General features: G+C 41.0%; 1 protein-coding gene across 1 annotated transcript in view; it reads right to left on the reverse strand.

Annotated features, from left to right (window-relative positions):
• Positions 1-27,320, reverse strand: part of HECW1 (HECT, C2 and WW domain containing E3 ubiquitin protein ligase 1) — a gene marked incomplete at its 5' end in the record, with an annotated part of 182,968 nt that overhangs the window by 94,915 nt on the left and 60,733 nt on the right. Inside the window, 2 exons of the mRNA XM_029283792.1 lie at positions 3,103-3,203; positions 7,461-7,603. Of these exons, the coding sequence (XP_029139625.1) occupies positions 3,103-3,203; positions 7,461-7,603 (244 nt within the window). The remainder of the gene's footprint in view (positions 1-3,102; positions 3,204-7,460; positions 7,604-27,320) is intronic.

Genomic DNA, 27,320 nt, shown 5'->3' on the forward strand with positions numbered 1-27,320 from the left:
CTTGGAAGTGAATCCCTGCATTTTGAAGTGCCCCATAGGCGCTGAAACACTTTTTAACTAAATGGAGACCTGACAGAGACCGGAAGCTCCATATGCCTGGAATGGGGTGCTTGAGAAATGGAGCTTTCTGCTCCGTTTCTAAGCACGCATTGGCAGCCATGCGAAGCTTGCAGTCTCTGTCAGGTTTCTGTTTGGATAAAAAAATGTTTCAGCGTCTATGAAGTGCTTCAAAACACAGCGAATTCCTGCATTTTGAAGCACTCCATAGGTGTTGTGACGCTTTTTATCTGAATGGAGACCTGACAGGAACTGGAAGCTCTGCATGGCTTCCAATGCACACTTAGAAATGAAGCAGAATGCATACAGAGCTTGCAGTCTCTGTCAGGTCTCCGTGTGGTTAAAAAGTGTTTCAGTGCCTATGGGGCACTTCAGAACCCAAGCCACTGGTGGTGGCAGCCACCTGAGTGGCCATGATTGGAGTGGAGTGGAGACAGCAGCAGGATTGCTCTCAAGAAGACCTGGGTGTGCTGCTTGCTCACATGCACTGGCCTTATTGAGAGCAATCCCGCTGCAGTGCCTCCACATTTTTCCACTCGAATGGAGCCAAGAAACCCAAGCCGCTGGCGGAGGTATGACAGCCACTTGAGTGGCCATGATCCCTCCCCACAGCCACCCACCCATCCTGCCCGACCTACTCGTTGCCTGGTGGGCCGGCTGGCACAAATCCTGACCCCTCTTCTCCTTGTCATCCTTCCCACTTACAGTAAGTGGCGGCAGTGGCTGAGTTTCTCAACTCTGTCTGAGTGGAAAAAAGTGGAGGCACAGCAGCAGGATTTCTCTCAATAAGGCCAATGCTTATTGAGCAATCCTACTACTGCATCTCTGCTTTCTTTGTTTCAGATGGAGCCAAGAAACTAAAGCTGCTGTTGCCACTTGAATGGGGAGAATGACAAGGAGAAGAGCGGTCAGGATTTGTGCCAGCCAGCTGGTCAGGCAAGGAGTAGGTCGGGCAGAGTGGGTAGCTGGCTGGGGAGGGGAGATCATGGCTGCGCACTGGCAGCAGTGACCTGGCCTCAGGTGCAAGGGGCCTGGCTCTGTGATATCTCCCCACTCAGTTGAAGGCTTCGTTTCTGCCCTCAAACTAAGGCTGGCGCACACGAGTGAGCAGCACACCTGGGCAACGTAAGGCATTGGTTCCTGTGTCCAGCTGACTCCGATTCCACACTTGCATGCAAATGAAGCAAACAATTCCCCCCTGCCAATGGAAGCTTCTGGGGACCATGATGTCTTTTGCAGAGAATTTGTGTTTGAACTCGCACAATATTATGGCATCCATTGTCAGCGCGAAAAGCATTTCCAAGCCAGCTCTCCTCTGCTTCAAAGGGAAAGAAATGGCGGAAGAGAGGAGATAGATTTTGCAAGGTGAGTATATCCAGTGCAGCAGGAAGGGAGGGGGAAGCAGTGGTGGAGAGTGAGGGAGGGGTAATAGAGTGAACGTTGCAGAGCCTCTGCAGTCATTCCTAAGGGCAAACTACTGACCTGGTGCTGCAATATTCATGATTTTGGGACTTGCTCGTAAACACTAGGGGGCGCTTGTTGCCTAACTTCAAACGAGCGTTAAGTGAACGTTCATAACTCAGGGATTACCTGTACCTTTACTCAATTATTATGTAGGCTATCTTAAAATGCAGGTATGACTGCAAAGATGTGATCCTTATTATTTTTATGTTTATATATAATAAATAAAATAGTATTATGATCTTAACTATTTAAAATAAATTTTTATCAATATTACACTTTTCTGTATTTGTTTATAGGCTTACTATATATATTTTAATACTTTACAGAAGGCCCTTTTTTCCCTGTTACAAAAAGACAGAATCCCTGATGGTTATGATTAGAATCCTGGGCCATGATTTTGCTTCTTGCTCATTCATCCAGGTTCAACTATATACAGTAAATTACAGGACTTGAATTGAATCTTTTGAAGATGATTAAAATATATTTTTCTGGATTTCATGTGAACATGTGTACAGTACTATTCATTTAAACAACTCTTTTTTTCATATTTCTGCAGAAGGAATTAATTTAAAAGCAGTTATGGCTCCCTCCCCACACCTTATTCCCATTCAAAGTTTCCAAAAAAAGAGGAGATTTTTAATGAATGGCAGGAGTGGTGGTATTGTCTCAGGCTCACAGGTCTACAATACTTCTTTCAAATCATTCTTCAATGGCACATAACATTAATAAATTAAAAATCTGGAAATAATTATAAAAATATGTAATTTATTATTGTTTTATCATTTATCATTCTCTTATTATCTTATGACACAGAATTAAATGTGGTATTTGCATTCCATTCTTCATCCAAGTGTTTAATCTTTTGTCTGTAGAATAAGTCTAGGAAGAAATCAGGTAGAATGACAGAGGTTTCCCAAAATTACCAAGTGAATTTCAGACTTAAGGAGACCTGTAATCTCTAGTCTCTTCTCTCCAAGTCCAGTACTCACTCTACTGTATTGCATTAGCTGGTAAGTATAGTATTAGAAATTTTACAGTGATGGAAAGTTAAAATGCAGAAAGCATTTGAAATTGCAATGTGTCATTCAAAACATCTAAAATAGGATTAAATAAAGACTGCAGGCTATCAGATGTTTCAGAACATGCAGAAAACTAGGAAACTTTTATGATCTATAATGCCCATTTATGAGGCAAAACTTTGTTTAACAAATTTATTTTCAAAAATTGCTTGACAATTAGTTTGAAAGGCTGAACTCAACATGTCATTAAAGTATGACACAGAAGATTTTTTCGGTCCCTATCATCTATTTATCTTCACAGACCTGAGGAAAAAAAAGAAAATCAACTTCAGTTCCACATAACCTATCAATCTGTTGATTCATTTTTCCTTTGTTTGAAAAGAAAGTTATATGAATCAGAATTTGTGAATAGGGTAAATAAGACCTAAGTGAAGCCAAGCCTACTTGATAAAGGAAAGTATCATGGGAAAATAGGAGGACGAAGGCGTGCTCATAAGGTCTATGCCTTGAGTTATTTGTAAAAGGAATAAAGGTGGGAATTAAATAAATAAATAAATAATACCTGGGTGGATTGAAGAAGTTATCTCAAATCTAAACTGCAGCTGGCCACTGACATGTTCTGTTGGTAGCCTTCGTCCCAGTGTGTAGCTAACAACCCTGTCTCTATTGGAAAAAAATAAATAAAAAGAGCATTACATTTTTATACAGTATATGGTATAATTGTGGCAACTGCTTCATAAAAATTATTAATTAATATTCTTCATTCTTCATATTAATATTTGTAAAAATCTTGTGAAAGTACATCATAGGTCAATGATTAGTTCTGAACCGAAATCTAACACTTAAGCCTCCCAAAAGTGTACCCAGAAAGTGGCAGATAAATTTGATCAATGCCAAGAGGCATAACATCAACATTTGTGCTGACAGTGACTTACAGAAATCCAAAAGGATGAATAGAAGTAATTTTGCCAGTCACAACATTCTCATCTGTAGAAACATGGTTCTAGTAAACTTATTACCAGTCTTACACTAGTATGATTTCCTTTTCAGAATTAATAGCTTCTATTATAGAAGTAGAGCACAAGCCATGTTTTATAAATTTGAAAGCGTATAATATTATATGAGCCATTATGCATAAGATTCAATTGTCCTTGTGACTATTAATACAATACATCAGTGTCCTATAGAAGTGCAAGCCACTATGTACTGCACAGTGAGGTGTGGTAAGGCCTTGATTATTTTGTAAATGGGTGAACATAACATAATACATTCAACCAAATGGCATCCCTGTCCTACATACAGAATGCCTAGAGTGACTAACCATGCTTGAAACCAAATTATATACATTTCTATTAATTATAATATGTACTAAAATATAATCATTATCAAAATTGAATTATTTTCACTTTTATAAATGGCTATATAGCATATACAGTATGTAGAAATCAGAGAATAAATGTTTGATTATATAGCTTTTCTTAAGTGGATTGTTAGGTTTAACATTCTGCAGTAATTTAACACAGAGAGAAGACAGAATAAAATATAATGGATTTTCTTTTCATTGACATATCTAAAAGGCTAAACTGTTATCTAGGCTATCATCTAGACTAGTGGTGGCGAAACTTTTAGAGACCAAGTGCCCAAACTGCAACTCAAAACCCATTTATGTATCGCCAGGTGTTGGGTGGGCGTGGCCCGCTGGGTAGGCGTGGCTATGGTGGTCATGGCAGACTGGGTGTGGCCGGGTGGGCGTGGCCAGCTCAATGTTGGGGAGGGATGCCTGTGGGGGCTGGGTAGGGTTGGGGAGATCCAGGGGGTCTCTGGAAAGTGTCTTGCTCAGCTGATGGCTTGGGGGGAAGGGGGCTACACCCCCTCCCAAACGCTGCCGTCTCACGAAAGCAGGATAAAAACTCCAAAAAGCGACAAGGGAAAAAAGTTAAAACAGAAGAGTGTCTCGCGATGGTTTTCTTCCCTGGAGGGTGGGGGGGCATGGGGGGAGGCTTCTGAGCCCCAAAGGTCTTCCAAGGGAGGGGAGGAGGAGAGTGGGGAGGGGCTGTACTGGGATTGGGGCTCCTCGTGCCTTCCTCTGCCCACCTGCACTCTTCTGCTGCAGATGCCGTGGCTATGCTTGCCTGGCAGGGCAGGGGTGTGCTCGCGCTCGGGGACGCATGTGGGGCTGCTGCCTCACTTGCCATGCCGGATCTAGGCTAGACTGGGCCGGCCATGGAGCCTCCTCGCGGCTTCTTCTCCCGCGGACATCGGGAGCACCCACTCCACCTACCACTTGTCCTGGGGCAGTTGCCCCTGTCCGGTGCTCTCCAGCCTGTCGCCAGCTAGCCAGGCATGCCAGGATGCTTCCCTTCAGGCTCCCTCGGTCACTCCCCCCTCCAGGCTGGGGCTGGTCAGATTCCCCATGTGGGCAGTGCTGCGACTCTCCCCAGCCAGCACTCTCCATCCTCCTCCTCCTTCTGCAGGCAGACCGTGGCTTACCGAGCCGGGCAGCACCTCTCCCTGCACACGTCCTCAGGCGGAGGAGCCGGGCAGCCATGGATCTCACTCCCCTCCGGCCTCCATCTGCCCAAGGCCCGAGCTCGGCGCGTCAGGCTGACCGGCGATGGCCTGGATAGCACGGGATGGTGGCAGCAGCCCCAGGACAAGGGGTATGTGGGATGGGCGCTCCCAATGTCCACAGGGGAAAAAGCAGCATGGAGGCTCCATGTCCAGCCCAGCCCCAGCATGGCACGGAAAGCAAGGCAGCAGCCCCATGTATGTCGGACCCAAACCTCACAGAGCACCCTTCTCCGCCACCCTGACCTGGTTCCTTACCTCCGCCCAGCTTGTTCCGCGGCCTCATGGCAGCGGCATTGGGCAGGAGGTGGCAAAAGGCCAGTTTTGATGTGGCACGGCTGTTTGCCGCCTCATGTATTGTGCCCAATGCCGCGGCCATGAGGCCGTGGAACAAGCTGGGCAGAGGTAAGGAACCAGTATACTGGTTTCTTACCACAGCCTGGCTTGTTCTGTGGCCTCATGGCCGCCACATTGGGCAGGAGGTGGCAAACGGGGCTTGCTGAGGATCGAGCCACATTTGCCACTGTCACCCTCGGAGCCGGCGATCAGCAGCCCCACGAAGCCCACCTTCTTTTTGCCTGAGCTGCCCAGATACACTCCCCCATTGTGCGACATCTGCACCATCCTGCAGCACTCACAGTGGGCACAAGCAGAGCAGCCACGCAGGGCAGAGGTGCTGCCCAGGGAAGCAGCAGGGCATTGGCAAGGCAACGGCAGAGCCAGGCAGGACTATGGCTGCGGCAGCAGCGATGACTGTGGCAGCACAGAGGAGGCGAGGAGTGGAGCCCGCAATCTACTCAGCCTCCCCTCTGCCTGCTTTGCGTAGCTCCTCCCGGGGCCCCCGCGCCCGCCATTAACCCTTCCACCACCATGCAGGGTAAGGTTGCCACCTCCGGCCAGAGTCCTTGCTTCCTCCAAGCGGTTTTTTATTAAGTTGCCTTTCAGCTGCATTCCATTTCTCTGTTCACTTCTCAGCCTTCGCCACGTGTTTGTGGGACTATCGGTAAAAAAAAAGTTCCATCAGACTAACTTCTTGCGAGATCTTGTGAGAAGTTAGAAAGTCTGATGGAACTTTTTTTTTTGTCCCACAAACATGTAGCGAAGGCTGAGAAGCAAATGGAGAAATGGAATGCAGCTGCCCACACCCAGTCCAGCCCAGCCCTGGCATGGCATGAAAAGCGAGGCAGCAGCCCCACGTGCATCCCCATGCGTGAGTCTATCCCCGCCCTCCCAGGCAAACGGAGCCACGGCATCTGCGGCAGAAGAGCAGAGGCGGGCAACCGCCACGGCTCTGCTTGCCTGGCAGACAGGAGCGTACTCGCTCACAGGGACACATGTGGAACTGCTGCCTCTCGGGTACCCAGCCCACATGTTTGGAAACTGGTGGCGCGGAAAGAGGCCGACCCTCAGGCGCGGCAACTGCGATGATGCTGGCCCTGGCCTCAGCCGGGCGCCGCGCCGGCTGCGCTTGGGATGCCCAGAGCATAGAATGGCGGAGGCAGCAACCCACCTTCCATCTTCACGGCTGCAGAAGTTTCCCTCCGATCAGTCTGATGCACCCGCAGGGGAGAGAGGGGTGCGAGCCTCCGGGCAGAGGCCGCGGAAGGAGGAGAGGACTCCGAAGCAGGGAAGCCATCATCGCAGGTAGGCCACCCCCACCCCTTTCACCGCCTTTCGCTGCCGCCATAGCCCGAGGACGAGGCAAGGCAGCTTAAGCAGGTAGGCCGCCCTCCATCCTCTTTGCTGCCACCGCCATTGCTGCCCCCACCGCCCCTCCTCCTCCTCCTCCCCTGCATGGCCAGCTGCTGAAACTTACCACTGTCGGCTCGTGCTCACTCGCTCGCTGTCCACTCTGACTCATGCTCGCTTGTTCACTCTCTGCAGCAAATGCTGCTTCCACCGAAAGTTGCTCCTTTTATAGCCTCTCACCTATTCCCAGACTGCGCATGCATGGAGAGCTGCACGTGGAGAGCTGCACATGCACAGAAGCTGTGCATGCGTGGAGTGGAGGAGGGAGCAGCTCGGTCCAGCAATGGCATGTGTGCCACCAGAGACAGCTCTGCGTGCCCCCTGTGGCACACGTACCATAAGTTCGCCATCACGGATCTAGACTATCATCCAAATTTATTGAAGATTTTATAGTAAGCAGAAGATTGAATGTCTTTCAAGTTAATTCTTCTATGATTAACTTGCCATTAAAATATTTAAAATGGTAATCCAAAGTAAGGCAATCAACTGAGATTAAATTATGGATTCCTCCTCCCCAACTGAGTTATTGCAAGGGCAACCATTACTCTCCTTTTGCTCCTTAGTGATTCATAAAAAAGAGAAAATTATGTCACAAAGATTTACCCTATGGCATGTCTTTCTAGTAACCGTTGTACTGGCATGGAAAGCTTTCCCAGAAAACGTTTAATGATAGGTCGACTTTTTGCAAACTTGTCCTTCACCTCTATTTCTAGGACATCGGTGGGCAGAGAAACAAAGCTGAACAGCTGCAAAAAAAAAAAAAAACACAGAAAGGGGAAAAAAATTACAGCTGTTTTTCCTGGCTTGCTTCTGATTCTATTAAATATTTGAATATGACTTTGATTATCAACCAGTTCAGTACGTCCCAGGTCAAATAATGGAAACCTTGAAGCCCATACACAACCCATAGTTATCTATCAGTTATTATATGTTGCTTTTAATTTGGGGATGGGGGGGTAACACACACTGACAATATTTCAAGTTGAAACCTTGGCATGTCACTGTTTCTGTTTGTATCAGTTCTGAAATTCCAGAAATCTTTTAACTCCCTGCACTTCACTATTACTATTGTACATAGTGTCAATTCTGCAAACATTGGATGTTCCCGCTCTGACAACTGATGAAAATTGCAGTCATTTTCTCTTGCTTTTAACATGCTTTTTCCTGTATTTAGAAGTCAGGTGATTTGAGAGTGCTAGTAGATTCGGGGTGCTCCCGGTGCCTTATTAGCTTGCCACTTGCTCTTAAAATGGGTTGGTCTCCAAGCCTGTGAGATTTGAACAAGCCAATGGCTCTCTAATGGGAGGAACTTTAGTCACACAATTGACAGAGCCGATACACTTAAAATAGGTGAACATTGGGAATTCATTCGCTTTATGGTGGCTCCGAAGATGACTGAGGCTGTGATTCTAAGTCTAGCATGGTTAGACAAATGGAAACCTTTTATTTGGTGGGAAAAGGGGATGAGGACTGTGAGATTACCTATAGGAACCAAACCCCCTCTTAATTTGCTGACATTACTGGAGAACCTAGGCCATCTATCGAGTTAGCAAAGATAGCTACCCTGCCACAACCAGGTGGGTCACTCATCCCCAGTGAATACTGGGATCTAGCGAAGGTGTTTAGTGAGAAAGAGTGCAACATCCTGCCACCCCATTCGCCCAATGACTGTGCCATTGAACTATTACCGGGAGCTAAACTCCTGCAGCCGAGAATATACACCAAAACCCCCCTCGAAATGGATGAACTACAGCAATACGTGGACAGAAACCTAGCAAGATGATTCATTGAGCCGGCCAAATCCAGGTGGGGGCTCCAATGTTCGCTTCGTCTCTGCGTGGACTATAAGGGGTTAAATGCTGTGAGCATAGAAAACAAGTACCCCCTCCTCCTCTTCACTAAATTGGATCTAAGAGAGGCATATTACCAAGTGAGAATAAGAAAAGGAAATGAATGGAAGTCCGCTTTTAACTGTCCCATGGGTAGCTATCAGTGCAAAGTTATGCCATTTGGACTACAGGGGCTCCAGCTGTCTTCATGCAGCTGATCAACCAGGTGCTACACGATCATTTGTACAAGGGAGTTTTGGTATATCTTGATATCCTGATATACAGCATGAATATGGCTGACCACATGAATCTAGTGCAAGAAGTGTTAAAGAAATTGCTGAATGCCAAACTATATGTTAAATTATCGAAGTGTGAGTTCCATCAGACCCGACTGGATTATCTAGGCTACAGAATTTCCAGTGAGGGCATTGAAATGGATCCTGGAAAAATGAAATCCGTAATTGAATGGCAACCCCCAAAGATCCGCAAACAGCTTCAAAGCTTTCTGGGGTTCACCAATTTTTACCAACAATTCATCCCCTCTTTTGCCAAAATTGCCTTACCCCTCACGGACTTGTTATAAACCAGCAAAGATGGGGGAAAGCTGTGACCGGGCCAGCCACTGACATGGACTATGAATTGTCAAACTGCTTTCAAGAATCTGAAAAGACTATCTGCGGTCAAGCCGGTCCTAAAGCATCCCTGCCGGGAAAGCCCTTTGTGATTCAAGCCGATGTTAGCGACATAGATGTCAGAGCTGTACTATTGCAAAAAAAAACATGAGGGGGTCCTGCAGCCCTGTGCCTACACCTTGAAAAAGTTCGCAGACTGCAAGAGAAGGTGGGCAGTGTGGGAGAAGGAAACCTTTGCAATTTGTTGGACTCTATTAAACTGGTGGCACTACCTAGAAGGGAGCAAGATGCCTTTCGAAGTATGGACTGATCACAAAAACAGAGAGGCACTGAAAACTCCCTGCAAGCTGTCCCCAAAATAAGTACAGTGGGTGCAATATTTTAACCGATTTAACTTTACCCTGAAGTACATACCAGGGGAAAAAAACTTTTTAGCTGACGTGTTATCCAGATTGCATCAATACAAGAGCCAGCATATCTACACCGCAAGCTGCTTCTCAACTAACGCCACGAAGAGCCCCATCTTTGAGAGTCCCAAACCCCAATGACCCTGGGGCAAGGAAATTAAAACAGGAATTCCTCAACGATTGATGGTTGAAGGACAATCAAACCTCCTTGAGGTGCAGGAATGGATTGGCTTACAAAGGGGGGAAGTTGTATTTGTCCGAAATCCTCCACCTCAACGCTCTCCAGCACAGTCACAATGTGAAACAAGCTGGACACTTTGGCTACTTAAAAATACTGCATCTAGTTCGTCGACAATTTTCGTGGCCGGATTTGAAATGGAACATAGAGAACTACGTCAAGAGCTGTGCTATGTGTGCCACCATGAAAAGAATTCTGGGAAAAACCCCTGGACTATTACAACTGACTGCGGATCCTTCCCAGCCATGGGAAGAAATTGCTATGGATTTTATAGTGGAGTTACCTGAAAGTAGGGGGAATATGGTGAGTTGGACTGTGATAGATCTTTTTTCGAAGTAGGCTCACTTCGTCGTCTCCAAAGGACTCCCGTTAACCCAGAAACTAACCAAGATGTTTCTTAAGCACATTTACAGGCTGCATGGCATGCCCAAGCGGATAATCTCAGACTGAGGGGTACAATTTACAGCCAGGTTCTGGAGGGGTTTCCTCAAGTTAATTGGCTCATTGCAAGGACAGTTGTCAGCTTTTCACCTGTCTACGAATGGGGCAGCTGAAAAAGCGAACTCAATGGTGGAGCAATACCTCAGGTGCTATGTGGATTATCAGCAAATGAACTGGACTGACCTCCTCCCATTCGCAGAGGTGGCTTACAATAACTCTGTTCACAGCAGCACCGGTTTTACACCTTTTAAAGTGACCACAGGAAAAGAATTCAACCCAATACCTGAATATCCTCAGGGACCTTCTACTTCCCAAATGCTTGACCAGTGGGTGAAGGGGTGGGAGGAGATTTGGGACAAAATGAAAATTGCTCTGAAAAAGGCTTTTGAGACATATGAAAAACAAGCAGATTAAAAAGAGGGCTCCCCAAAGGTCATTCCAGGTTGGGGAAAAAGTTTACTTATCCACAAAATATTTACGACTTAATTTGCCTAGTAAGAAGTTGGGACCATAGTACCTAGGTCCCTTCCCCATCATTAACCCAATCATGGTGGAGTTTAAGCTTCCCAGACTCTTAGGAAAAGCCCACCCTGTGTTCCATTGTAGCCTATTGAAACATTTTCGGGGTTCTACCTTACGACTTTCCCATAAGAAGGCACCTGCTCTCTGGTGGTAGCTGGACAGACCCATTATGAGATGAAGCGTATTCTTGATTCTAGGTTTTTTAAGGGAAAAGTTACAGTACTTAGTGCAGTGGAAAGGATATCCATTGTCTGAAGCCACATGGGTAAAGTCTAGTGATGTAAAAGCTGACAGCCTTATTAGTAAATTCTATGAAAAGCACCCTACTGAACCGAGAGGCAACCACTAATCTATAATTTTGTTTGATTGCAGGATTTATCATTTTTGTAAAAGGGGGCGGGATGTCAATGCTGCAAACATTGGATGTTCCCGCTCTGACAACTGATGAAAATTGCAGCCATTTTCTCTTACTTTTAACATGCTTTTTCCTATATTCAGAAATCATGTGCAGAAAGGGGAGTGGGATTAATGCTTGAGCTCAGCTAGCCATAATAATAACGCTGCTTTGTGGGAACCCAAGGACGAGCTGATAACGTTTTGGCGGGCTGAGGAGCTTGGGAGAAAGCCTGTGTTTAAGGCTAATTGGAGAATGTGATTTATGACAGCTTATTGGGGATGGGAATTGCACTTTGTTACTTTGTATCCGGGGGAAGGGAATTTAGTTTTTGGGTTCAACTATGTAGTGCCGATACTTTGTTTCCTGAATAAAATATTCTTTAAGGAAGAATTTTTGCCTTGAAGTTCTTTTGATGGGTTTCATCTATCGGAACCATGACACATAGATGGTAACAGATGACAGTAGATGATGGTTGAGGCCTGGGATGAGTCAGTTAAAAGCCTAGCCATAGTGTAAGTAACATGTAATTGCATGTGAGAAAGACAGGCAAAGAGATGCTGCTTAGAGAACAGTCATATAACAGGGCATAGTTTCTTGGGCTAAAAAGGAGATGGCAGGAAATTTCTCTTCCCAGATTTGTAAAACTTTGTTAATGTAACAATAAAGTAGAATTGGCTTATCTGGTCATGCTTTTTGCTTGATCTACAAGATGAAAGCAAACGGGTGTGTCAGGAATAATACAAAGCACAAAGAAAATATAGGGGGAAAATATATGGCTTGTTTGGGAGTTAACCTCCAACCTCACCATAGAGATCTTAAGAATATCACTTTTCTTTTATTCTTAACAGGTTTTCCTCTTGTGAAATACTTTTTATTGGAGCAGGACAAAAATGAATTATTTTCTTTATCCTTTATTGAATGTTTTGTCATTGTGTATATCTTGCTTATACTCTTATACTCTTTATCCAAAGAATCATCATCGGCATTAAACGGTAATTTGTCTAGATGTGAAACAAATTACTTACAATTTAGCTGTATAATATTAACTACAGTATAACATTGTATATTGTAAATATGCTTTATATCACTGATTCAAATATGTAATGCTCTGATGTTGTGTGAGGCATTAGGAAGCAGTTTTCTCACTCTTTTTAGGAGTATTTAGTTAGGCTATAAAATTCCCAAATTTTTCCAACCATGAGCACATCTTGAATATATGGGAAATGCCACAAATGCCATCTGTTATCACAAAATATAGTACTATTTGGGAAAGGTTGCAAACTAGATAAAAACTGACCAGATACTAATATTCCAACATTCATAAGAAGGAAGAATGAAAGAACTTACCATGACAACAGCTACCTCATATAGCAGAAACCCTACTGTTCCTACATGGTTGCAGTTTCAGAATAAATTCCTTTCTTCACTGCAGTTGTTCACTTGACTTCTATGTTTTGAATGCCCTATGGCATTATTGGCTAACATGGGTGACAATTCAATACTTCCTCACATCATATTTTATAGTTGCTTATTATTATTATTTAAAATCAAATATTCTAATTGTTTACCCATTGCAATAGTTCATGCTGCATATGCTGCATATTTAGTAATTTTTTAAATAATTTAAATAATTAAGAATTATATGGCATCCTTGAATACACACTCAAGTTGTTTGTTTCAACGAATAATTCATGCCAAGACTTTAAGTGAGTGATGCAGATGTGAGTTTACTTTTGACATTAAAAATGCTTTTGGTTTCTTTCTTATGCCTCTTACATTAGACCAGTTATTCATCATATTAATCTGGACTTCAGGCTTTAACTTAAAGTTTTTAAGTGGTAAGTGTTTTAACAGGCTAGTATTTAATTTTTTTAAAGAATAGAATAGAATAGAATAGAATAGAATAGAATAGAATAGAATAGAATAGAATAGAATAGAATAGAATAGAATAGAAAGGGATCTTGGACTAGTCCAGCCCCCCCACTCAAACAGGAGAACCTATACCATCTCAGACTGTCTATCTTCTTAAAAACCTTCAGTGATGGAGCGCCCACGATTTTTGGAGGCAAGCTGTTCCACTGGTTAATTGTCCTCACTGTTAGGAAGTTTCTCCTTAATTCCAGGTTGCTTTTCTCTTTGATCAGTTTCTAACCATTGTTTCTTGTCCTGCCCTCTGGTGATTTGGAGAATAATATAAATACTTTATACATATCACAATATTGCTTTCAGTCAAATCAGGGCCATATATATGGTATCTGGGATGAGCCAGATACAAGAAGAGAAATTTGAACTGTTGAACAATAAGCTGGGACTACTTTGTGAGATACAGAAAGAGACAAGACAAGGATCCCTCTTGTCATCATTACTATTTATTTTAGTTTTGGAAGTACAGAATAGGGACATAAGATGAGATGAGAGAATTGCTGGATTTAAATTAAAAGAGACAAGAATTAAAAGAGACAAGAAAAGAATAGAAATATTAATGGAAAAGAGTAAGAATTGGGATTGAGTAGTATAACAAGAGGCAATAAAAAACCCAAACCATAAATGAAGTGCAAGTCAAGTGTAAAGATCATGGGATTTAACAGAACTACATGATGTTAAAAAATATGTTTCCTTTCTGAAAGATTTAATTATTACTCTGGATGAGACTTACACTGTGAAGTAAATTTCACTGACAAAATTCCAGTTGCACTTCAGAGATTTAGCAGTTTGTCATCCTGTGAGGAAATTATGGAACACAATCTAAAAAAAACAACAAGTTGGCAAAACCTATTCCAGCCTTACAAAAAGCTGAACTATGTGAACTAAAAATAGTCAGAATATTGGATGCTAATTCCAAAGAGATGAATTATTGCCAGGAATACTTATACACAAAACTATTGTAATAGAGTAGATTAAGGAACCCTATTTCCAATGGAGAGTAATCACACTCCCTTCCACATAGCCTGAAATATTTTATTTTGCTTAGAAATGAAGGATAAAGGGTTGTGGAAAGTTTTTGGAAGGGAGAAGTAAAAGTAAAGGAACGGAGAGGTGCTTCCAGATTGCAAGTTTTTCTTACTGTAACCTTACAATTAAGGTAGTGTTAGTAGTTTGTCATAGTTTTGCTTCTTGTCTGGACTATTTGAAAACATCAATTATGCAAATCCCCTCTGAGACTCCCCTATACTCCTTTTCCTTCTGTGGGCTGAGATACCTTTTGCAAGATAGTTGTCTAGTCTGCAGTTCTTCCTCCTGTTTCCCACATATTATTTTAGAATGACATTTCTCCAATTATACCTATTAAAAAAAATTCTGAAGCCAGAATGGTAGACACTTTATCTTTCCTATTTCAACACTACATAAATATAACATGCTTGTCAAAGACATAAGTATGTGCATAGCAGAAATTTAACTGGGAAAAAATGTTGGTAAAGTTGGACCTATTTCCAAAACATTTGCACCAGAACTCATTCTAACTTGATCAATCTATTTATCAATAAAGTGCTTGCTAGTAAAAGAAAGAGCTGACTATTGATCTTCTACTTGAACTTATTGTGACAAATGTAAATTGATTTGCAACTGTGTGATAGAACTATAAAGAAATAAAACAGAAATTTCAGGCAATTTGGAGTTTCAAACTCATTTTCCTGTCCTGCTGAACTTTCAGAAAGCATACCATAAAGCAATTTCTGTTAATTTTGTCAACATCCTGAAACTCCTTGCTGAAGAATTTGTTTTGTGTAGCAAACTACTCTAACATCAAAGTCTATAAAAATTGCCAACAAGGGACATATCCCACTTAAATATCTGTTTGATTCATCAGAATAAATACCAACCATTTACATATTTAAAAATGGAATATGTTATTATAACATTATATAGATAGATGGAGAGTGCAAAAGAACATTAAGAAAACCAAGATCATGGCATCCGGCCCTCTCAATTCCTGGCAAATAGATGGGGAAGAAATGGAGGTAGTGACAGATTTTATTTTCACAAATAGTCCTTTACTTGCAACCATTTGTTGGCCATGCAAGTATAAAAATAAACAGGGAAATAATTGAAGCCTGGGAAATGGACCCCTTGTCAGTTAAAAGGAATGCTGATTTGCCACCAGCTTATTGTGTACTTAGAAGCTGAGGTCTTGGTAGCACAAGGAAATAACAGTCAATCACCAGCCATCAACAGAAAAGAGAGAAGTTCCCTGGAGATGGGGTTCAGCACGAGTCCAAAAGTTTGGAAGAGTAAACCTCTGGTCCTGATGACTGACCGAGATTGGATCTTGTTTAGCAACCATTTGAAGTTACAGCAGCACTGAAAAAAGTGATTTACAACTGATTCTTGCTCTTACCACTAATGCACCTGGAAACCTGCATGAATTTACAACAATTGAAATGTCCTAGGGTCGTGTGATCACCATTTGGCACCTTTCTACCTAGTTTCCAACAAGTAAAGTCAACGGGAGAAGGTGGATTTGCTGAAGGCCACATGATTCCCTCAGCAATTGAAGTAATTTGCTTAACAACTATGACAGAAACTGTCTTAATATTGGGTTTGGCTCACTTAACATCTGTATTGTTTAACAACAGAAATTCTGTTCTCAGTTGCAGTCATAAGTTAAGGACTACCTGTCTATATCTTAATAGTGCATTCTCCTAGTGAGAATTGATTGACCTTGATGGCAATATACAGTATAAGTCTCAATTAAAAAAGAAAACAATAAATTAACTACAGTGATAAACTTATAATGTGGAAGGATGAGTCATTTGATTATGCCTGGTAGGCTTGAAAAAAAAGCCAGACATTTCTGGCTTCAGAATGGGATTTATTGACAGTCAATTAGAAAAGAGCCATGGAAGAAAAGGAGCCATGGCAAAAATGATATTTTTATATATTACTGCTGTAAGACTATTATATATGCAAAAAATGGAAAGACACTGAAATGCCCATGATAGAACTAGAAGAGAAGGGAAAATAAACTTCTTTGATTAAAGGAAGACCAATAACTATACTTATCAATGTCTGACAACCCCTTATGGATTTTTTTTGCTTAAAACAAAAGAGAAAAATGAACTTGTGATTTATGAGTTTGAAGATTAGAAAGGATAGCTTATGGAAAGAAGGAAATTATGATGTAACCTTAGGGGGAGAGGCTAAAACATACTGTAAATATATTTATAATTGCTGTCAAAAAGATTGGAAGCAACTTCTTTATAAACCTTCCTTCCTCCTTCTTACCTTCTCTCTCTCTTTTCTATTTATTTTTATTTTTTCTTTCTTAATCACCATTCTTTATTTTCTTTGTTCCTTTTCTAATATTTTGCCTTGTTTTTATCTTGTTAGAAATATTTTCAAATATTTTCTATTTTTTCCTAATGCTGTTAATTTCTAGTTATTGTCTTAGCATTTAGAAGACATTAAGCATGAAATCAAAATAATTGTTGCTATTCAAAAGTTAAGATTTCACTTTACTGGGTGACCTTCCATTGTCTGACTTTTTAGATTTCACAGTTTCCTTACTTTTTCTTTTTCTGCTGTTATTTTCCACAATGCTATGTTATTCTTGGTTGATATAATCCCTTGTCCTTCTGTCTTCAGGTTCAAAGTCTGTGTTCAACAGAACATGTGCTTTGCCAGTGCCTGTATTTTATTACAGGGGCATTCGTATAAGCCTCATATCCCTATTTTTTTTCTTCCTTTCAGTCATGTTCAAAAGTCCCTCCAGTTTTCTTAGCAAGTTTTTTCAGAAGTGGTTTGCCATTCCTAGGGCTGAGAGAAAAATCACTGGCCAAGTCACTCAGCTGTCTTTGTACCTAAGGCAGGAGTTAAACTCACATTCACCCAGTTTCTAATTTGATGCCTTAACCACATTAAACTCAATCTCACTATTATTGCAGGGCATCCAGGACAGTTTTACACCTCCTTGATACTTTTACATACTAACCCTGCTACAATGTTGCCCAGCCTAGTGAAGCAGTGATCAAAATGAATTGGATGATACTTTGCCTTATAAACTAGCAGGGTTAAATAAGCACTTACTTCACCATATTAAAGTACTCTGTAATTTAATATAGACTTCCATCTGCAATGAACATATTTTAGACCAAATTTTGATATAGCTGTCTTTTTTAATTTTTTAAGTTTAAAGCATACATTTGAAACTACTGATTCATGGTCTATACCCCAGTCTATCCCTGGAAATATCCTGGTTGAATTGGCTGCAGCCTCCAAGATTTACTTTTTTGTATTGTATTTGATGTTGATGATATTCATTTGTAGAATTTGTATTTATGTTACTTGAAGCAGCATTTGACAATGAACAAAGAATTATAGGTTCTTGGAGGGGAACGTAGCACTGCCTATAGGAATAAAAGAAGATATGATTGCAAGGTATGCCTTTATAGAAGCCATATTGCTTCAAATATAATAGAATCATGTGACAGATCATGTTTTTCAAGATATTCAATTATTTGCTTGACAAAAATCTTCATATGGATCTAAGCGAAAGTTCTTGTGAACAGCAGATAAGAAACAGAGAACCTAGTATTGTTAAATTCCATCTTGCCATACTGAATCCTGAGATAACTGCAGGCATGGTTTGCTTCTCTGTTAGATCTTGCCTCCAGAAAATATTTCCATTTTTAGAAATTTAGATCTATTCCAAGTTTCTTCCATCTTATAGTTTTGAACAGTTGGTGTCACTTCTTCTCAATGAGAGCAGCAGCAGTGTTGAATGTTAACGAGGTGAGGGATTAGGGCTGTAGGGAGTTAGTACAGAGGAGTAATTGGGCTTGCATTTCTCCTTTTCATCTCCCCCCCTTTAAAAAAAAATTAAACAGTAGTCCTTAGAAGGTTCTGATCATTATTGTGAGCAATTTTCTTGGTTTCAGTGATGGCTTGGTCGATTTCCTATAAGAAGTGAGGATTTGAAATAACCTTAAGAATGTGTGAGCTATTCTGACAAATGTTGCAATATGGTAAAAAAGAAAATAAGTGAACTATAACAGCTATAAAATATGCTGCTCCTCGAGTGCTAACAAACTAAATGAACAATTGCAATGCAGTTCTTAATAGAGAATGGCTAAGCATTGAAAAGTCTGTTGAGTGGCATTTTTGAAGACTAAAAAGACAAAGATTATCAGAGCTACAGGACAAGTTTTCCTGGTACCTTCAAAATAGAGTCTCTAGGACTTCCGGTTTTGTGCAGTAGTGCAGCAGCCGAGGGATCCGCTTCCTATGGCTGATTTCTGCCTGCCAGGGGACCCTAAATGGGCCTGAAGTTGTCCCATAGAGGCAACACAGAAGGGGGGAAGTCCCGCCGATTGTGGAGAGACAGAGGTCAATCTGATCGGTTTGGGAAAAGCCCTCCAGAAATCGGCAGGAGAAGAGGCTAGCTCAATCCGAGTCTAGCTCAAGCTACAAGCAACCAAAGTCCAAAAGTACTATTCCAAGCTGACTGTAAACAGCGTGTTTGGAACTGAGTAAGAACAGCTATTTTCTCTCTTCTATTTGGAAATTGATTTCCTGGGGGAAAAAAACCAAAAAGCAAAAAGCCTCCGAAAGTGAGAAAGAGGGGGACTTTTGCCCTACCCTCCTGCAGATGGAAGAGGCGAATTAAACTTTTCAGGGGGAATAGAAATATATTAAAATAAAAAGAATATAAGACTTAATTTGGATAAGTTTGAAATCAGTGGAATCTGTTAAGATTTTCCTTTTATATCATCAAAATAGAAGTAAAGTGTTTATTACTGAAAGAACTAGTTCTGACATCTAGTGGTGGATGAAAATATTACAACAGCTGCTCTACTACAGAGACTGGCAACCACCCAGGAAAAGATAAATTTGATCTTGGTGACCTTCAATGTCTTAATAACAAAGAACAGCTGTTATATATAAAAAAGGAAACATCTTGGGCTTTCTATAAAGTGAAAATTATAAACTCTAAAAAAAAGAATTGACCTTTCTGGATTACAAATACTAACTCAACTCTGACTCTAAAGCTGTCTGCAGAGAAAGAAAAACCCTGATTTTTGGCTATCATGGAAAACCAGAGATCTGCAGGGTCTCGAAGAAAAAACAAATACTTTCCAGAAGAAGATCTATGCTATGTTGCAACTAATCGAAACAACAATAATCTCAAACCATGAGGAAATTAAACATAACCTTGAAAACATAAATGTACACATCTCCAATTTAAGTTTACAACATAAAAATTCTCAGAAAATAAAAATAGAGAGTGAGCAGAGAAAACAGATAACTGAGTACAAGACAGAGGAGAGAGATTTGAGATGGAATTTAACACTACTAGGAAATATGACTTGACCCAGATGGAAAAAAATTACAGGAAACTCTGGACATGGAAAAGACAAACTACACTTTAAGATTACAAAATAAGTTTGAGGGGAAAAAAAAGATTTGGTAAAATGGATTTTGCCAGGAGAACTACAAGATCTTGAGAGACAAAAAATAATAAACAAAATCAAGAAAGACAAAAAGGGAAAGATTTTCAATGAATAAGAAGGGGTGAAACCTTCCTATAAAACATCTTACCTGTTTTGCCTTTTGTACCTGCAATAACATTTATAAGTTTATGGGAAGACTCTTTGATTCATCGAAGTCTATTGAACAAGAAGGATGAGAATCAAGAAATTAGATGATGGGAATTATCAGAGGGAGTATTTAAAAATCAAACATTTGTTTGAATATGGTTAAAGAAATAGAAAGATTTTGAATATAAATGAAGATTAGTTTAACAGGGATGAGCCCCTAAAGTAATATAATATGCCTTCTTTCTTTTTTCTTTTGTGTTTGGTTTTGTTTTTGACATTAGAAATATAAAAAGGTTGGGATGGTTTATATAATAGAAATGTTTTCTCTGTTTTGTCTTTTTTTCTTTTTGCTCTTATTTTCTTTTAAGATATGAGAAATGTAAAAATGTGATGGCTTGTATGAGAAAAAAGATTTAAATACTTAAATGTAACTAATTTTGAGAAAATCTTAACCAATAAGAATGTTTTGAATACTGTGGGAAAACAAGTTTAAATAAGAATGTAAACAGGATTTATGATGAGGCAATCAAGATGATCAATGAAAAGAAGCTTTATACTGATGTGGTTATTATTTGCAGAATCATGAGAAAATGTTTATATTTAATTGTCATTTATTTAAATAAGAACTATATTAATTTAAGGTTGGCTAAAGAGAATATTATTGGAAGAAGAAGAAATCAAGTAAAGTTATTATATGGACTATAGAATTATAGAAATTAACTGTTATTGTTTTTTAAACACTAACCCAGACAACACAATGTTTACCAAATATTAAGGTGTATGTTAAAAATCAATAAAATATATTCAAAATGGAGTCTGTAAGGTCAAACTCAGTTTAATTTATAGAAAAGGGATAAGTAAGGCAGTGCAGAGAAAATCTCATTTGACTGAATATACCCAAATGTGGATAAGAATTCACATTCAAGCCTTCATTGAGATGTAAAAGAAGTGAAACGTCTATGATGTTTCATTGTTGTTGCATTCGTGGATTACACTTTAGACCTTTTAGGAAGAATTAACATTTGGTTGCTTGAAAAGTTTATGAGGAATCTAAAAATAAAATTGCTCATGTTTGATAGGTATTGGATATTTGCCGGGCAAGCTCAACAGTGACGACAGATGTATCATCTTGCTACATTATTTGGGATTGTTTTGGGCCTGTGTATCCTGAGTAAGCAGAGAGATCTGCAATATAAGTTCTGCAACTATAGGTTAGATCCATGTCTCATTTGATAACTGAATACTTCCAGAAAGTCAGTAAGTATGAATGGTGTTTTATTAAATTATTGAGCACTCTTTCCTCAAGAAACAATTGTTCGATCTGGCTATTTTGGACAATTACCAGCCTGACTCCTACCTTCTGTTTTTAGGAAGGGTAGAAGTTCAGCTGTTGAAGATCCTGGAAAAAGGATGCCAATTGTCATGGATTGGAACCTGGGTATATGCAATATTGCCTATTACACATGGAATCTGCCTGCCTGTCCAGTGAGATCAAAGACAGATGGGTTATTGTGGATCCTTAAGCCAAGTAAATACTACCATTAGAGAACCTGAGATGTTTCTCAGTAATGTTTCCTTTTGTTAGGGTCCTGCTAAACATATCCTGTGTTGAGCAGAATGGGAATGAACTTGGGGACATCTTGGGAAAATGATAGGTGATTACAATACAGGTAATCCCTAAGTTACAAGCGTTCACTTAATGCTTGTTCAAAGTTACGTGATGAGCACTCCCTAGTGCTTACGAGCAAGTCCCGAAGTTACGAATATTGCATCACCATGGCAGTCGTTCACCCTTACGAATGACAGCAGTGGCTCTGCAACATTCACCCTGGTTATTCCTCCCTCCCCACCCCCACCCAGCTCTCCCTAGGCACCAGGCCTTCAATACCCTGAGAAGATCAAGATCCTTCACTTTCTTGGCTGCTCCAGGCCTTTGGTGCGTTCGCAGAGAATGGAGGCCTAAAGTAACACAAGATCACACTAGATCAGTGGGGCGAGATCTCATGCTACTGATCTCATGTGAATCTCATGGTACTTTAGGCCTCTGCAACAGAGAACGGAACCGAAGCTAGGGACGCTTCCCCACGCCTCTGGAGGCTGGTTTGGGGCTCTGGAGGCCTTTTCCAGGCTGCTGCGGCCCAGATTTGAGGCCGGGGAATGCTTCTGTGACTCCCCCGTGGCCTGGTCTGGGCTCTGCAGGCCTTTTCCAGGCCACTGTGGCCCAAATATGAGGTGGGGAATGCTTCCACGACTTCTGTGATCCCCCGTGGCTAATGGAAAATGCCTCCGGAGTCCGGATCAGGCTGCAGGGTGGTCGCAGAAGCATTCCCTGACCTCAAATCTGGGCCACAGAGGCCTGGAAAAGGCCTGCAGAGCCTGGATCGGGCCACGGGGGGGGGGGTCACAGAAGCATTCCTTGGCCTCAAATCCAGGCGGCAGCAGGAATCGTGGCATAGAGGAGACGGATCTTTTCCAGGTGAGTCTGGCGTGGCAGGAAGGGAGGCGAAAGCATGTGGTATCTTAGTGGGTTGGGGAGGCCTTGGGAACCTGTTCCAGCACTAGGCCCTCCATGGCCTTCCCCACCGAGATACCTCATGTTCGCTTAATGAGTCACATGCATTTTAACGAGCAAGAAAGTGATCTCGTACCTAGAATGAGATTCACTCTACGAGTTTTAGAGTTATGAGTGGAATGGGCAGGCTCCATTACACTCGTAACTCAAGGGCTACCTGTAGAGATGTGACCAGTGATTCTATTCTGTTTGAGGCAATTCATACAATACCCAAGGACAGTGTGAGTGAACCGACTGACAGCCTCTCAGACTCCAGTCCTATGATAAAAAGTTCAAGAATCAAGATGCTGTTGTCCTCTTGTGGATGCTTGGATGCTTTTGGGACCTGGATTGGGAACAACAAGCTTCAATTGAACTCTGGCAAGATTGAATAGTTTTGGGTGCATGGGGGGGGGGGGAAGATCCAGGATTTTTGTCAGAACCTGTATCGATAGATCCCCAAATCTTTTTATTCCCCCCTCCTGCATTTACTATTTCTTCCTCTTTCATCCTGACCCGAATCTCACTCTCCTCTCATCCTGGGTTCTGCCATTCTCCTAGGGGGGAGGGAGGTATACTTGAAGGTTATTTCCTTGACTTCCTCTATCACTACAAAGTAACACTTTGCTTTCCTGCAATATTTCTTCTGAACTTTCCCATCTCTTACTGTCAGCTAGCAAAGGGAGGGGAAGAATGGAATGCAACCTCCGGTGGCTGCGTTATCTCCGCGCTTCCAGATAAGCGAAAAACCGCCTAAACCAGCTAAACGCAGCTAAAACCAGAGACGGACTGATATTATCTCCCTGTTCCCATGGGGGACCTAACACCTGGGGATTGGACCGTTTTGAACTGACTGAATAAACAATGGGTGGGGTTTTGCTTGGGACACTTTTACCTATCGATCTGAGCAGGAAACCCTCAGATCCTGTCTAATATGCCTGCTATCAGCTTATCCTAATAAAAGTTCCTTTTGGAAGAACCCACTTCCATGAGTTCTGCTTTCTTGGGATGAGGTATTGAAGTGGGCCCTGACAATTTTGCTGTCTTCAATCCTGAATGGAGAGGGACTGTCTCACACAGATCCAGTCTGCAAATTGAGGTTCTCCTGGACTTGCGACTCCTGCTCAAGGGACATGGCAGCTGTGGCTAGGAGAGCCTTTGCACAACAACTTTCCTAGATCAGGAGTTCCTGCACTCAAGTCATTCAGGTCCTAGTAATCTCATGACAGGACTACTGCAATGCATTTTACATGGGGCTACTCTTGAAGAGCATTCGGAAAGCTATAGCTGGTGCAGAGTGCAGTAACATGAGCAGTTTTTGGGGGCCCTGAGAATGGCCCCTGTAACACCACTTTCATTGGCTACCAATGTGCTTCTGAGTGCAATTCAAAATATTGTTAATCACCTTTAAAGCACTTCATGGCATGGGTCCCGGCTACTTGAGGGACTGTCTCATCCCATTGGGATTGGCCTATCCCACTCATGCTGGCAGAGAAGGCATGATGAAGGCCCCATCGGCCCAAGTATTCTGGCTGGTGGAGTTCTGGAGAAGGGCCTTCTCTGCCATTGCCCCTGCCCTTTGGAATATGTTGTCTTCTCGAGTTAGGTTGGCTCTAACCATCCCGATTTTCCACAAGAGCCTAAAGATCTGGCTTTGTCAATTGGCTTGGGGCTCCAATGGGGTGTGTGTGTCATGGTGAAGATGGTTGATCAATTAACAACAGATCCCCCCTCCCCCTCCCATCCTGCTCTTGGCCTCCCATCTTTTAATTGGGCATCTGTATTTGGCTGTTGTAGTATTCTACTTATGCTTTTATCTTTATAGTTTTTCATTTTTTATGGTTGTAAGCTGCCTAGAGTTAACCTGAGGTAAGATGGGTGGCTAATAAATTCTGTTCTGTTCTATTCTATTCTATTCTATTCTATTCTTTACACACACACACACACACACACACACACACACAGAGAGAGAGAGAGAGAGAGAGAGAGAGAGAGAGAGAGAGAGAGAGAGAGAGAGAGAGAGAGAGAGAGAGAGAGAAGAACTCTGTAGATCTGACAGATTAGTAAACAAGCCAAAGAAAAGCCAATGCTTCCACAGCTTCATATTGGATGGGTAGCTGTTTTATTGGTCTTACTCCTAGAAGTAGATGCTGAGAACAACTTTCAAAGCTTCATCTCTGTTATATTTTCTTGCCATGCCATGCTTAGAATTCTGTAGAAGTGTACTGTCTATATAAGACAATAGCATTAATTAAGCTCTGAGGGAGATGGGCAGTAAGAAATGTGGAAAATAAATATAAACAAGTATTATTTGGATCTACTAAAATTAACATACACATTTATTAAATTAACTCCAGCATTTCATTTCATGGAAAATTATCATTAAAATCCATAGCAAATATACTTATTTATCTCTGCTCTTCTTTACCCTATTACTAAAAATTAGTATGATGTAGGCAAAACCTCTGGGGAATACTAGCCCATCAGTTAATTGATTTAACAATTAAAAACGAAATTGGGCTATGAAATCTTGTAACAAGGACCTAGTTTTCTTTTTTTATAAAGCCACAGAGGTTGCTGCATCACATTATGGCTATGAACCATAAATTCATCCACTCATACACACAGCAAGATTTCTCACAAGTAGAAAAACCTTCTAAGGTAAAGGTAAAGTTTTAGACTTATGTGGACAAACATGTATCTTGTAGTGCAAACACTGACATTGAGAAATTAGAAAAAAAATAGCCATATAATAATTCTTAATAGAAAACTTATACTGTAAGCTTAGAAATAAAAATTGGTTACCTGGCATAAATAGGTTTTATTTCTTTTCTCTCTATTGTTTGACTATCTTACCTTATTTGCTATTATATACCCATTCATATATTCAATATTCAGTAACTATATATACAGGAGCTACCATTTCCATCTGTTCTGCTCCATTCATTCACCCTCAACTGCACAGGATCCTTAAAAGGAATTGCCATGAAGTGTCATACTCCAATGTTTTTGAGTACATTTCATATGTTTTTAGGTATAAGGTTAATGCATTTGGGGCTTTGGATATTATTCAGTTAAATTTATGTTATCTTGTCACTACCAAAAACATTTTTTTTGCTTTTGTTCCCAATTGTTTATTGAGATTTTCTGACCTATAATAATGACACTCAACCAGTCTCTAATTATGTTCTTGTAATGCCAACCTGTGCCTTTATTTAATAATTACCAGCTTCACCAATAATCATTTTGTTTCACAAAGTGTACAAAAGACTAACTTAACATTTGATTTAGCAACAAATTAAGCTATAGTTAATGAAATTTAGGGAGTACAGAGTATCTTTATGTGTCCTGCTTAAACATAAATATTATGTAACTTTCATAAAGGCATAGCTTATGAGGAAGCATACTCTCCTTCAGCTAGTTTAGTAGGATCTTGGGCGCTGAAATATCCCTGGAGGAGGGGAGATCTTGAGATAATCCATGTGGTACCCCAGACAGCCACTTCTCATGAAAATGAATTTATTGGGTCTTTTTTGATTTATGAGTTTAGCAGCTGGGAATTGAGGGAGAAACAAGCTGTGTTCACAATCATGAACACTTGATTGAGACTAATTTCTTAATTATTTTGGATTTGCTTTTTTATTGCCTAAATACTAAGATCCTTTACTAAGTGACTCACCTTTTCCTTAAAGAAATAATTTTTAAATATAATTTTAAAGTTTGGGAAAAACATTACTTTTTGGATTTTTGGACCAATCTCTAGAATCTCTAGAATCCAAAACCAATCACAAACCCCAAGAAAACAAAGCAAAGAATGAGGCAGTGATGAAAAAAAAGAAAAACTCAAACAACAACCAGGAGACAAAGGAAACACTCCCACAGATAGGCACAAATGTCTTAAATGCTTATATACAAATGCTCAAAGCTTGGGGAACAAACAGGGTGAACTATAAGCTAGTATACCAGGAATGGTATGCCATAGTTGGCATAACAGAAACCTGGTGGGACAAAACCCATGAATGGAATGGATTGATAGATGGATACAAATTGTTCAAAAGAAACAGGTCTACAAAAAGAGGAGGGGGAGTTGCGCTATATGTAAGACAACACTACATATCTGCAGAAATGCACATGATCAAAGATAAAATCTCTCCAGAATGTATAAAAGATAAAAAAGTGACATTGCCATAGGTGTATATTACAAGCCACCCAACCAATCAGAAGAAATAGATGAACTCTTTGTCAACCAGTTAACAAATGTATGCAGGAAGCATACCACAGTAGTAATGAGAGATTTCAACTTCAACTGGGAGACAAACTCTGCGGTGAGTGGGAGATCAAACAGATTCCTAACCAACCTAGCCAACAACTTTGTCACCCAAAAGGTCGCGGAGGAATTAGTCGCAAAGCTATACTGGACTTAATCCTTTCAAATAGAGAAGAAGTCATAGAGGGAATCAAAATTACTGGAACCTTGGGCGAAAGTGACCACATCATACTAGAATTTAATATAATGCAAACACTAGCAATAGAAAACAATCCAACCAAAGTCCTAAACTTCAAAAGAGCCGACTTTAACAAATTCAGAAAGAACCTAGAAAAAATCTCATGGATGGAAATACTAAAGGGGGAAACAACCCAGGAAGTATGGGAAACCCTGAAAAATGTGATCACAAAAGCCCAGACCACCACAATACCACTGAGAGGAGATTTTAATCATTGCATACATATGCTGACTTTCTTTGGAGAAATAGGAGGCTTGTAAAGCCAACACTGGGTGATTTTTTTTGTTCATTTAAAGTAACATAGTCAGTATGACATTTACAGTTGCTCATACATAGCATGGAAAACAATCTCCAGATATTGAACAGTATTGACTTGCTCTTTTAAATGGTTATTTAATTGCCAGACA

Source organism: Protobothrops mucrosquamatus, unplaced genomic scaffold, assembly GCF_001527695.2.
Source record: "Protobothrops mucrosquamatus isolate PMUCROS unplaced genomic scaffold, P.Mucros_1.0 scaffold232, whole genome shotgun sequence".
Taxonomy (NCBI): Eukaryota; Metazoa; Chordata; class Lepidosauria; order Squamata; family Viperidae; genus Protobothrops; species Protobothrops mucrosquamatus.